The sequence below is a fragment of the Nipponia nippon genome, unplaced genomic scaffold (genome assembly GCF_047370975.1).
Source record: "Nipponia nippon isolate SJK-2023a ecotype South Korea unplaced genomic scaffold, ASM4737097v1 scaffold_2, whole genome shotgun sequence".
Taxonomy (NCBI): domain Eukaryota; kingdom Metazoa; phylum Chordata; class Aves; order Pelecaniformes; family Threskiornithidae; genus Nipponia; species Nipponia nippon.
Window position 1 is genome coordinate 68083926 of NW_028262336.1, and position 13987 is coordinate 68097912.

Sequence of the window (13987 nt, forward strand, 5' to 3'; positions counted from 1 at the left end):
TATGAATTCATACTAAAGCTAAAAGATGTTTCAAAATTATCATCATCATAAGAAAGGAAATTTTAAATACAGCCCAATGGCTTAGCTACTGGATGAAATATTTTCCCTGATATCTAATAAATCCCTCTTATAAAGGAATTTAAGTGATTTATTTGTTTCTTACAAACACAATCCATATGAAAGCTGTATTTATCTCCTAAATAAGGATGGGAAATTATCTAGAATGATAATAAGGTATCTCCAAATTGTATTATTCACTAACATTACAAAGGGAATACATTTGCTCTGTATTTTGTTAATTTTAGTGAGGAAGAGTGCAATGCTACTTCATTTGTCTTCCTCCATGTGTACCCATAGTGCTTGTACAGTGACTAGCACAACTGGTCCTTGGCTTCTGACGGAAAAATCCTGGAATAGTAAGAATCACTGCCATCATCATCTAGGACATAAAGGGAGGCAGAGTTCAACAAAAAAGCCAGCCATCTTGCAAAACAGTAATCTGAGTTCTTAGAGCACTTCAAACAGAAAGACATTTTTTCCATTAGCCACTTTCAATTACAAACTTTACATGTATGGGTCTATCTCAAAAAGAAAAATACCTAACTTTATGACAAAAAAGGTATTTCAAGTCATCCAGGGTTAGTGTTGCGAACATATACGTGTTACACATATACAACCAAAGAAAATTTCTTCCCCGGCCCTTTCAAGTCAGTCCTTTCAAGTCCTTTTCAATAAAACTAGTATTTAGGCTTCATACTAGGAGAGACTTAAAACCATTGTATGACTACATTAACACAGTATAAAGCCCAAACTTACAAGCCACCCTGAAACATAAGAAATAGTAGCTCCAGCTCAACATATATCACTGCAATCACCTTACTGCTGAATAAGAGTTTTCTCGCCCTACTGAAGTCTGAACACAGGTAGGGTGAGTGCGTGCCCGCCTGCAGTACCACATGAGGATCCACAGGGATCAGTGAGGGCAGTAGAACTACAGAACAGCACAGGACAAGATGGGATGACAAAAATAAAACTAGAGTACATGCAAAATGTCACTGATGCCTCACTTGCTAAAACCTTCAGTTCAGTATATTTTTGCAGAAAAATTTTCTCTGTAAATTTAGCCTTCCAGAAATTGCTGAGGGTACACTTCAGGCCATACGTATATAAACCAATGACTTAATCTATTATGAAAATATGCTGAGCTTTAATACTCTGTAAAAGAGCAGATATAGGGTATCTCAATAAGAGAAATCTATATCTCAACAGAACTAAGTAGTCTCAAACACATTTATTTTTACTATTATTTTTACTACATTTTTACTATCTTCTTGCTATAAAGTATATTATTTATTTTCTGAAGTCCAAAAAGAGGTTGGAAGCCATTTGTTCAATGAAAATGAGAACACATGCAATAAGGAAATACACATATGTCATTTTAATAAGCAAGGGGACATCACATAAGTACTGAATTGTATCCTTAAATGGTTTTGCAAACCTAAAAATATATTGTATACATAGCAGTTTTCTAAAGAAGACAGTCTGACAGGTGAATTATAATATATATGCATAAATACTTGAATTACATCTGTCCACCCATATACATGTCTGGTTTGCTTTTTATTAGACATTTTGGCATGCTTAAAATCCACTCCTTAAATCTTAACATGCTGATCACCTGCAGTGAAAGACTCAAAAAAGAAAAAAAAAAAAAAAGAAAATGCCATCAAAAAAGCAGTCTTGCCTTCATATTCAGATCACTAAGTGTGTAGTAAAAACAGCAGCACCTTCATCTTGTAATTCACAGGTTTACTCAAACTGAGATACCAGAAACAGACATGAACAAAAATCCTAGTTCTCCTCAATCATTGGCTAGAGATTCAGCTAAACAAATGGGATTGTCGTCACTGAGATCAGAAACAGAATTAAGAATATCTAACTATGGAGTTCATACTCCAGCAGAAGTCCATGAGGATTTTTATTTATATTTATTAGAAAACCAAAAAAGAAAACCAAACAGAGTCCTGTTTAGGATCAAAAACTTTTTGCCATTCAGAGTTATGTTTAAAAGCATGGCTGATGGCGATAGAAATAGGCATTATAAGATGGCAAAGTACCAAAGAAACAGGGGAATAGCTTGACAGCTACAATTCATAGCATTTTCTGACTAACTCAATGCACCTACATCCACAGTGTCAGGAAGGATATCCCTGCCATCAGCAGGAACCTGAGCAGAAGAAAGCAACTTGTATTCAGAGCAACACTGGGAAGCTCAGTCGTGTGTCCATGGCACAGGAGGTCCAGCGCCTCCGGGTGGAAGACAAATATAGGAAGGGACGAGTTTTCCAGGAGCTGCAGCAGAGACCTGACAGGAGAAAGGGCAGGAACGTGGGAGGCTGAGCTAGGATGCATCAAAGAGGTTTTTTGGAAGGTAGCTGTGGGTAAGAGGTGATTTGTGAGCCATGAGGTGGATCAGTGGGAGCTGTAGAAGCTCTCCCGAAGTAGTCAGACTATAACAAAGGCGCACTGAGCATGTCCTGGGAGAGTGAGGATGAAGGAAATGTGAAAAGGGGGGATGTTAAGAGGCACAAGTCGTGTTTAGGCGTGGCCTCCAAATCCCAAACCCAAGGCACCCTTCCACAACTCAGTGACTGGAAAACTTTGAATGCGACTACTGTGTTAAGTAGATCGTGGACATTCATTCACAGTGATATACACAGCAAAAAAGTTAGCTAAAAATAAGAGTTTGACATTAGAATATAAGAAAATAACACAAAAAAGTGCTTATTTTGGTTCCCTTTCAAATTTCAGTACAAATTTCATTTTTGCTGGAGACAAACTGCTGTTGATGGTAGATTGATTTTAATGAGCTGTATTGGGTTGATAGCTTTACAATGTCTATTCTCAAATTATCTCTGCCATTTGAGATGCCACCTATAGTACAGAAATGTGTAAGCTTTTCACATTAAAACCAGAATAGTCTCCCTGACTTGAAAGTATTTGGTATGGAAGACTACCAAAAAGAAACGAGAAGTAGGTGAAAAAATCATGCTTTACCTGTGCATACTTTGCAGCTAAATGTAGGGGTGTCCAGTACTGATTATCCACTACATTGAGATCAGCACCATGATCCAGTATCAGAGATGCAACATTCTTGTATCCATTAGCACAGGCCACATGCAGCTGCAACATAGAAGTATCTTAATAGTTTAAAGAACTCAGAAAAGCCCGTGACGCACTACTGTGTATCTTGGCTGCCCCACAGACCTAACTGGCTAAATCATGATAAAGACAAATACAAAATACACATGCGATAACAACAGCCTAGAAACCCACTGTGGAATCTTTTTTAACATTTATAAACAAAACCCACCAAAAAAATAAGAATGTTATCTTATTGAGAACAATTTAAACAATCTAGTCTCACTAGATACTTTCCATATAATTTCAAGCAAACATGCTTTCAAACACATTCACAAACTTCACGAGCACGGGTAGATTCATACATTTCAGCAGAGCATGGCCTAGACCTAATTTTCTTTTGTGGCAGTTCAAATATCCCCGATGTAAGCTGACACTACTTTATTCCAAAATGAATTCATTAACACATAATCAAACCAAGCACATTGAGTTTGCAGCACAAAATCAGTCACAAAAAATACTTTCTCAATTTTGAACCACAGAGATTATATTTCTTTTACTTGCATTGCTTCCCTAGATACTTAATTGTATGTTGAGGCACATACTTCACGTGACCATACTGATCCAGGTTAGTTTAGTGTTATTTTTCTCATGGTTCTCTGCTATGATTTCAAACATTCTCTCCACTTCTGGGAGCAAAGGGGACAAAATTGCTCATCCCCAGTTAGAACGAGTCAGTTCTCATGACGGTCAGTAAGAACAGGGCTCAGGAAGATTGCAGAACTGGAGCACTGAGATTATAGGCAGTAACCTGTATGCTCAAATCATGCAGCCCAGCTACACAATTTTTTTCCCTTGAAGTAATGTTAGCCGAAGAGACTATTCTTTCTGAGGACTGAAATTAACGGCTAATGGCAAGAAAAAGGTCTTCCAATAAGCCTGTTACTAGAACTGTGTAGTTCGAAAGTCACTGTAAGCATAGGAGACACCAAAAACAGAGTCCAAGGTATTATTCGCCTTATTTGCTGTTTCTGGTTCAGCTGCACCTGCAGAGTATGCATAAAGTTTTCTCTGTGAACATCCTTGATGCAGAGGGATGAAACATATTACAGCTCATCAAAAATCTTCCCCTGAAAAGGGGGCAGAATACCCCTGCCCTTGGGGCAGAACACCAATTCTGCATGCTATAAATGTTCTCATTTCAAATGTACAAAAACCTCAAAAATTTCCCATAAATTCACATAGCTCCAGCTTTTCTTCTGTTTTAACAGAAGAAATTACATTTTCTATTCAGACATCAATTTGACAAGTGCTATTTTAAAGTAGTTTAAAAGCTTAGAGGACAAAAGAAATATTTTATGACTAAAATCTTTCAAAGAAAAAATTATTACAGGAGAATTTAGCAGAAAAATTAATTTTGCCATATATCATTCTGTGTCTGTATTGCATGTACACATATGTATGTGCTATGAATCTATGAGAATGTGTGCATATATACATTTATTGCATCAATTCTTTGCCTGATTCATCTTAACTCACACACGGACTTAGATATATTCTATCAAGGCAAAGCAAATCTCATTTGCTACTTACAACTGAGATATTTGTTGTTTTCTCTGTACAGATAGATGTAGAGCAACAAAAAACCTGTTCCCAGAAGGCTTTGATATACATACAGCTATCACAGACTGGCTGACTCCACACCCATGAATAGAAACAGAGCAGTTTAACAAATTCTGGATTTCCCACCAGTTTGTCAGACAAAAGTTTCACATAATAGAAATCTCAGACAAAAGCAAAATGATCCACTCTGTAGCTACTTGTTGCAACACTATGAAAGAAGTTCAAAAAATCAAAGTTCAACATAAAAACTGCTCATGCAAAAAATGTCCCCTTTGTCCACATCCCACCAAGCAAATAACAAAAACCAAATTATCCACAATGCTTTTCTCCTAATATCTGCAGTACTGTTAAACACATTTCAGATATGCGTTTCACCTATTCCAGCTAACTACAGAGAAGGCTTTATACAATGATAGTTAGGTAAGTTCATAACTCAATTTAACTAAGCCAATTCAGACTAAAGTAGCAATAAGAGTAAAGTACAATAGAAACAACTTTGCATTTTACTGTGATTTAGCAGCTTAGCTTAAATGTATCAGAAAACTGGAAGTTAAATTAATGCTTTTATGAATTAAACTACAAGTTGCTTTGTTTCTTCCCACCCCTCCCCTGCTTCCCTCTTGTTTTTAACTACAGTTAACCGCCTTGGGGTGGCCACCCCAAAAGTCATAGCTTTCTGTAAAGACAGAGCCAGTGGCTGTATTCAGTAACCCCAGATATGAGGCTGCTCACTTTTTCAGTTATAGTTTAAAGGTATTAAAATACAGAATAAAATACTAATGATTCAGTGTATTGATTCAGTATCATGCAATGTAATTCAGCATAAATGCTGAAATAATAATAATAATAATAATAATAATAATAATAATAATAATAATAATAATAATGTTCAGTAATACATGTCTTTCTAATTATTTTAGTACAGTATTTGCAGAAAAACACAAAAGAATTGTAAAAGGTTATTCAATATCTTAATGCCGCTGATGACCATTTACTGATCGATAATGATGTTGAAAATTTTATATGCAAAGAGAACATTCCACAGACATGCTATCTAGGGGAAAATACATTAATTTTAAAATTACTTTATTACATTAATTTTAAAATTATTTGACAGCTGAAGAAGTAGTGATCCTGAAAAAACAAAGGGATAGAAGATCTATTAGCAGAAAAAAGTAAAATGAGACCCAGTGACTACAAATAACATGCAAATTTGGAAGAAGGAATACTTATCCACTGATATGGTGGATGCTTCATTACACTGAATCAAGGTGGGATAGGCTCATGAAATAGTGTTTTAGCCTGGTTCAGCCAGAAGGTATGAGCCTAAAACAGGAATCACTGAATGAAGTTTCAGGCCCTCTCAGAGAATGTCAGAGACCGTAAGTATCTGCTGCAGTTCTAAACTACAGTGCCAGTATTTTTTCTTTGCTATTAATTTTTGTGTTGCATATTCAGTGGTTAACAGTAAGAAAGTTGTCATTAAGGCACAGATGTTGCACTAGTCTATTTTAAAAATCTGTACTATGCATGACATTGACATGTATCTATTTTCAAAAGGCCAGATGAGAACCAAAATCTTACATTCCCTCATTTCTCCTATTAGAGAATTGCCTTGCAAACATGCTCACCAGTACACAGTTGCAGTACATGCATATTCACAGGGTGATGATTACATATTGGCACTTACCAGGGTAACTCCTTCATCATTCTTTTGATTCACGCTTCCACCACTCGATATGAGCTGTTGGACATCTGTAAGCATTGTCATAGGTCTCTGTATTTTCATTTGGCGCAGTGAATTCAGCTCCACACCTGGAAAAAGGAAAAAGCTAAAACTTTCTGCTATTTCATTCACCAATAAAGGACAGATATATGATTTTGTTTTCTGTGTTTCTAAAAGCTTAATCAACATTTAATTAGACTTCAGTGTATATTTATAGAACATGTTTACTTACTTATATTTACCAACAAGTTTACTCATATCTTTATTTATCAGTCACTACATGGATGATTTAGTGTCATTCAGCAATATCAAATAAATGGGCTTGATCCTCTACTGACTGGCAAAAGCAGTTGTAGGTAAAACAGTTGTAATATCATTAAATCCACTGAGATTGTGAAAATAGCTGTGAATGGGAAAAGAATTAAACACTCTAAGGAAGCCACTCAAGTCTTTGTGTCTTATGCAATGAAAATTATTTTTGGTTGCATTCTTTCAACCCTGTCTATACATCACAGTGCCCAGACCAGTCCCTCAAATCTGCCGGCTCAACTGCTTGAGAGACTGTGAAGTTAAGCAAATGACATTACAACTCAACACTTTTTATCTGCCTGGGTTATTTTTAACCAGGATTAGTTCTCCAGCTGAGCCTAGATCATTGCAAGGTCCCATAAACCAAGAGAAAATGTAGTATGGAGGCAGGAACAAATGGAAGGGGATGAAAGGAATGAAGGGTGTGGGATTGCTTTTGTCAGCATTGCTACAGAAAGAAACAGTTGTCAAAGTCCAGCTTTAAAAGGAAGATAAGTAAGGCCATCCATAACCAAAAGAAAGCACGGCCTCCACTCTGAAGAGATTTTAAATTAGAAACAGATGGTACAACAAAATTGCTAAGTGGTTAAATTAGCAACTGGCTGTGGCTTGATTGGGAAAATCTAACCAAAATTCAGAGCTTGATTCTTCTGCTCGTAGCTTCACATGGTCACTTACATCCATATGTAGAAAATGTAATTTGAGTATAAAAATCCTTCGTCTCTGACCTGGCCATGACATAACAAAAAACATATGAATAACTAATTTCTTGGTTCTCTTCCACATCTGTCAGTGAGCTGAAAAGTGTCAAATAATAAATTAAAACTAATAGTTTTAATATAATACACTAATTAATTAAAAGCTAATTAAATTAATTAAAAACCAATAGTTTTAATTTAATAAATAGTTTCAAGCTAATAGTTGTATAAAGGAATGATACACATTTCATTAAACAAATAGCAGAAAACAGCCTGGCATGTGAGCTACCACAATGACACATTCCACAGGCTTCATTTTTTAAATGTCCAAAGGAGTTTTGTAAAAGCTACAGAAACAACAGAGATTCCCTTCCTCTGCCTTTATAGAAAACAGAATGAAAACTTGAAAAAATAATCTAAATTGCAATCTTAGAATTGCAGAGTTTTGAATTCCAAGAACTCGGGAACTGTTAGGCTTCAAAGTGAAGGCTTCTCTGGCGGGGAGCTGAGAAGCAGATTTACCAAGCGTGCACATGTATCATTCTCTGGGGCTCAAACAAGGAGACCTAGTCAGTAACTGCCTTCCCTTAATCAAGTTTGTAATTCTGGAGAGTCAGCTCTCCCTCCCCAGGGAGTGATACTTTTCATGAGTTTAGATGGAACAACAAAATGTTACTCATACAGTAAGTAACTCTTGCTGTCTGAATCAAAGAGTGACCTTCACATTGCTTTTCAAAGAGGAAATGTGGTTTAGATATTCAGCTGAAATGGGACGACAGCCAGCATGAATAAATAGAGGAAGAAAACCAAATTGGCATGTACTATGGGAAAGGATTCACATTTTAAAAAATGGAAAGTCAAAAAGAAAGGCATAGGATGGAAAATACACTCCAAATACCCTATAAAATCAGAACAAGAGCTACATGCTCACAAATTCTACAGGAGATGAGATGGAGAAGGAACAGTTAAATCAGTAGTGACTCCACAGGGCACAGCATTTGGTGATGAGTATCAGTGCTGATGACAGGCAAGAACATAACCTAAAAGCTACAAAATATATTACTTCTCACTGTTTAAGAAAAACACCTGATCAGGCCATTTGATGTGCTTTGGTTGTCTCACCGTCTCTGGCATATGGTTATAGAACTGACAACCCAAAGGAATGTAAAAGCCTCAGATAAAAAGAGGGAAAGTAACTTTCAAAAAGTTGCAGTGATAAAGAAATACATGGCAAACAGAACTGAGAATTGCTATAAAAAATATTTTCCTCAGAAATGTCCAGTACTAAGAAGTTTCTACATCTGCGAGGGGCACACCCGTTCCTGTGACCAGTACAACGCAAAATGCTCAAGCACTCTTTAGGAAATACCCATTACACACACCCAGCAGCCACTCTTTCTGTAACTTACACGTCTCATTCTCCAATGGGCTTAACAGCCTTTAGGAGAAGTCAATATCACCTTGTCTTGCAAACACAGATGTACATTAAAAACTTGCAACAGCTTTGAGAAGCCAATCTCTGCTCTCCTCTTACTTAAGTCTCCTCTCACCCTGTCTGTATCTGCCCTTCCTGCACAGAGCTGTAAATGTAGCAAGGCTCTTTTCACCCCAAGTGTGATGAGCCTGTGTGTACTCTTCTGTAATTCTGGGGACATCATGGTTTAGAATTTCTATTTTTCTCCTGTGCAGCACAGTATAGGATAGACATGTTCACAATCAATGAGAAAAAAAAAAAATCATGGTACCATTCTTGAAGTATTCATTTTTATTTATGAAAATATTCAGGTAGCTATTACTTCATCCAGCTTTATTTGCTCAGTTTTAAAAGGACTTTTCTGGTTGATTACTAGATAGCTTTGTAAAGAGCATTATTTTTTGTTAGATTACATTGTTCAGTAGCTCTTCTGCATATTGCTTGTCATTATGTGCATCTGATTTTCAAAGGTCAGCATATGAACAGATGCATTTCAGCAACATTTATTATGTGAGAAGTGAAGCCAATATTTTCAGTATCTGCAAAAGAATGTATGCTTGCAAAACTACTGAGGGCTATAGCTCTAATTCACTGCAGAAGTACCAACTGATTGTTGTTGTTGGGTTTTACCTCTTTGCCTTTAAAGATATCATTACATATGTTAGTGAAGGATGTTTAATTTATTTCCTTCTAGTCTGAAAATGCTTTCAGAAATGAAATTCCCATCTCCTCCTCATGTAGACATCAGAGTGACAATTCTCCCACTCTAGTGAAACATGATTTTTTTCCCTTTCTCTTCTATAGTAGGATGTTGATGACCCTTACCAGCTATAGTTAGTTAAATGAACTCTGTCTCTTCTTAACCTGTATGAAAACAAAAATAATTTTTATAATTTATTTTAACAGACTGGCACAACCTCAAGGCTTAATGCTAAAGCATTCATCTGTGGATATGTCTTGCATGTTTATTATTTTATTTGTAATATTAATACTAGAACACAGAAGCAAAACAAGTGTATCATTGTCTCTGGTTACTTGCGATAAGCACCATGTCTGAAATGAGCTCATCACATATGGTATTTCTATACTCAGGATTTCTCTGCAAGTTCTTAACATGTTATGGTTGAATGTTTTTGTGAGAGAGCAGTAAAAGCAGAATACTCAAAATGGGCCAGGAAGGCAGGAGCTGAGGATGAACACAGGGCAGGCAGGGCAGTGTCCTTGCTGACCAGGGCACAGCCCCACAGTACCCAAACAAGAAAATCAAGCAGGTCTTGTGATGGGAATCAGGGACAACTGACAGTCCTGTGATTGTCAGAAAAGCCTGTACCAACAAATCCAGACAAATCAGGTGAAGACAGGTATTAAAGTCCAGCGTCAGGATCAGCAAAGTTCATGGCTGGGCATAGGCATACCACAAGCAAGGACCAAGGGCAAGGACCTGAGCCTAAATGTGGCTCCTGAGCCGAAGGATGGGTGAAAGATCTTGACAAGGCTTCTCCCAGCTCTGCCTCACAACTTAGCTCTTTTCTCAGCCGACGGCTCCCAGGTCACACAGCTGTACCATACCAGAGCTGGCAGCCAAGCCCCTGGGAGTAGAAGGACAGGTTGCAGGGCCTGTGGGTGCACTCCAGACACTGACAATCTTTTTTCTGACTTGCTAAAGGTTATAGTTTTAGGAATTCTATTAAAAAATGGTAATTTATTTCTGATGGTAACAGAATTAGATTATTAATGGGTAAGTTGTTTGAAAGGATACTAAAAGGGCATCCCAGTTTCTGATGTTCTTCACCATCTTTTTTCAAGTCTTTGCAAGAAAATGCCTGTTTTCCTTCTAGCATCAGTTACAAAGTAGATCATAAACTCTGGCTATAACTTAAAATGTTAATTCAAGTGCCAAAAGTCTGCACAGTGTATTTAAAGGTTTTCCTTTCGATAAAAACATATAGGTAACAAAATGTTTCCACATGGTGGACTTTTTTCTTTGAATCACCACACATTTGCATGCTGGAAATACAAATATTAAGAGAAGTCTAAGACTTCAAAGTCAATTCCCCAAGACTTAGAAAATATAAAAATTAAGGTAGCTTATTCAAGCTTATATTAGAAAACACAAAGGCTAAAGGAAGACAGATGAGCATTCTCAATTACAACATTTTCAATGTATCACGTTTTCTGTATGCTTCATTTTTAGGACTTGAACAGGCCTACTGAAATATGTCATTTCGTCCCCTGTTCTCACTGGCAACACCATCACCTAACCTCTATCATCAATTAATCAAGCTCTCTGCACAAAATAGACAGATTTTTTGTGTGTGATAATCTTATGGGTAGGTGGTTCCTAATCAGCAAGAATCAGAGTGAAAAATGTTTGAACCACACTGAGGCTGTTTGGTTCTGGTTGCCTGTTTTTCTGTCAACCTACTGCATTAATATTATTAATAGAAAATTTGTAAGCAGAAATCAAGGTCACGTTGCTTATAGTTCTAAAATAGAAACTATATCAGGGGATTTAGTTTTAGCTTAAGTTCACTGATCTTCAGTGCTAACAATCTGTATGTGTTGACATTTTAGTCAGTTCTTATTGTAGTATGTTAGCAATAATTCCTTAATGTCTATGAAAAGTCTTTCATAGTTTTAAATATGAAAGTCTAGAGCAGTACTTTTCTGAAATGATATTGATCTACATCAATTGCTTTTCTTGAATGCATTGAAGAAACAGTATATGATTTTTTTTCACCTTGTTGGATTACTAGATCTTTTTAAGGGTTTCTGTAAGACAACCTCAATGTTAGGACATTTTGGTGTACATATTCTGAACACTTTTTTTAATTAATAACAATCAAAACTGATGAAAAATACACAGAACTGGGATTTTCATTTTGATATTATTCTCATAAGAAGTGCTGAGTGTTGAGAAACACATGACCAGAGGTATTGTACAGGTGTTGGCAGTTGTGGGGCTGCTGGGGTGGCTTCTGTGGGAAGAGGCCAGGGGCTGTCCCATGTGGACCACAGACAGTTCTAGTCAGCTCCAGCAGACCCACTGCAGGACACAGCTGAGCATGTCAGCCAAGTGTGGCACCTCTGTGAATAAGTATTTAAGGAAGGGCAGAAAACAGTGGACAGAGAGACAAAGAGAGAACAAAAAGATGGAGAAACAGCTGAGGGAACACCAAGGTCAGAGAAGAAGGAGGGGGAGGAGGCGCTCCGGGTGTCGGAGCAGAGATTCCCTGCAGCCCATGGCAAAGCAGATGGACATTCCTCAAGGAACTGTGTCCTGTGAAAAACCCACACTGGAGCAGAGAAAAAGTGTGAAGAGGAAGAAGTGGCAGAGAGAAACTGCTATGTACTGACTGTAGCTCCCCCACCCCCTTGCAGGGGTAGAGGAGTCTGGAGTGAAGGAGTGAAGTCAAGCCTGGGAAAGGGGGAGGAACGGTGTTGTTTTAATGTTTGTCTTTCTGTTTTTCACTACCTGGATCTATTCCAATTGGCAATTTTCCCCAAGCCTGTTTTGCCTGTGACAGTAACTGGTAAGCAATCTCCCTCTCTTTATCTCGACCCATACGCTTTCTCATCCTATTTTCTCCCTCTGTCCTGCTCAGAAGGGGGAGTGAGTGAGCAGCTGGGTGGGAGTTTGGCTTTTAGCCAATACTAAACCACCACACCAGATGTTACGAGTAATTTCAAATTACTTTACATTTTAAACCAAAATACTTTTTTGATGTATCTTCCTATCACATTCTAGATTACTGTATAGTGTCAGTCTTACAGTAAATTTTTCCTTAATCTTTTGCCCACTACTTTTCTGAATCAGCTTTTCCTGCACATGTTATTTCCCTTATGTTGTTAACTGTTGGCTTCAGGGAAATTCTTATTGTAGTAATTTATGAGTTGACTGTTTCTGGCTAATGTTAAACATTGTCTTCAGTGTAGAATTCTGTACTAAGCCTTAGCTTCTATTTTTTTGATTCTACCTACTGCTGCAAGACAGAAAAAGAAATTTATTCCTTCTACTTTGCAGCTGAAAAGTAAGGCTTAATCCATTTGCTAGTAAGAATTTTATAAGCCATGGTCTATTTTTGTGAAATCTGCGCAATATTTGAACTAACTAAAACCATAAAAAACTACCTAAATGTGTAGGACTTGCACATGATTTTGGCTTTATATACAGTTTTCTGAGACATCTGAATATGTTCCCCTTAATATTCAGAGAACAAAACAGATCCATTATTCACACAGCTTGGAATACTATGAAAGATTTTGATTAAGTATTTTTATTGCCATCACAGGTCAATAACCTTTAACCAGCTATTTTAAATTCATTTACCCCACAGAAAGTGAATTGTTAAAAACAAAAAGCATACTTTGTAGAAAAGCAATAACCATTTTTTTCTGTACCTGTGTCATAGTAGAAAAAGAAAAGCCATCTGTACCTTTAGGTAGATATGTTATTTAAATATAGTCATTCTTAAAAAAGAAAATTCATAACAGATGGGTTTCTTTTGTTTTCTTAATAATCTGCTAGTGCATAAACTCTCACTATGCAATAGACAAGAAAGACATTATTTTGCTTTCAGATGTGTAGGATACTTAGACAGCTCTTAAAAAAAAATAAGTAAATATCCAGATACTGTTTTCTGAGATTAAATTACAAGGCTGATGTTCTCAGAATGCACAGTTATCCTATTGAAAGCTGAAGCCTGAGATCTTGGAGGAGAAAAGGGAACACCTCTTTTTTGGAAACAAATTACACAGTGAATGTGTCACCTCCTGTCACTTGTCCAATATGGAACCAAGAAATATCTGTCACTCATTTTGAGTTTATATCCGAGCCATCTAATCCACTATGCAACTAAATACCAAGAAAGGAAGTAAACAAAAATGTTACATTCTTCAAAGCATTAAATATTTAAAACAGCCTAAAGTAAAAGGAGGAAACATAAGGATCATATGCGATAATCAGAGTTTCACTGACACACTTCTGCAGTAGAACATTCTGCCTCTAAAACCAAA

At 36.9% G+C, this 13987-nt stretch overlaps 1 protein-coding gene across 1 annotated transcript in view; it reads right to left on the reverse strand.

Annotated features, from left to right (window-relative positions):
- The window catches only part of MYO16 (myosin XVI), a 399305-nt gene that overhangs the window by 212293 nt on the left and 173025 nt on the right, over positions 1–13987 (reverse strand). The window contains exons 6-7 of the mRNA XM_087757041.1: positions 6455–6579; positions 3058–3183 (exon numbers count right to left, since the gene is read on the reverse strand). Coding sequence (XP_087613167.1) covers positions 3058–3183; positions 6455–6579 — 251 coding nt within the window. The remainder of the gene's footprint in view (positions 1–3057; positions 3184–6454; positions 6580–13987) is intronic.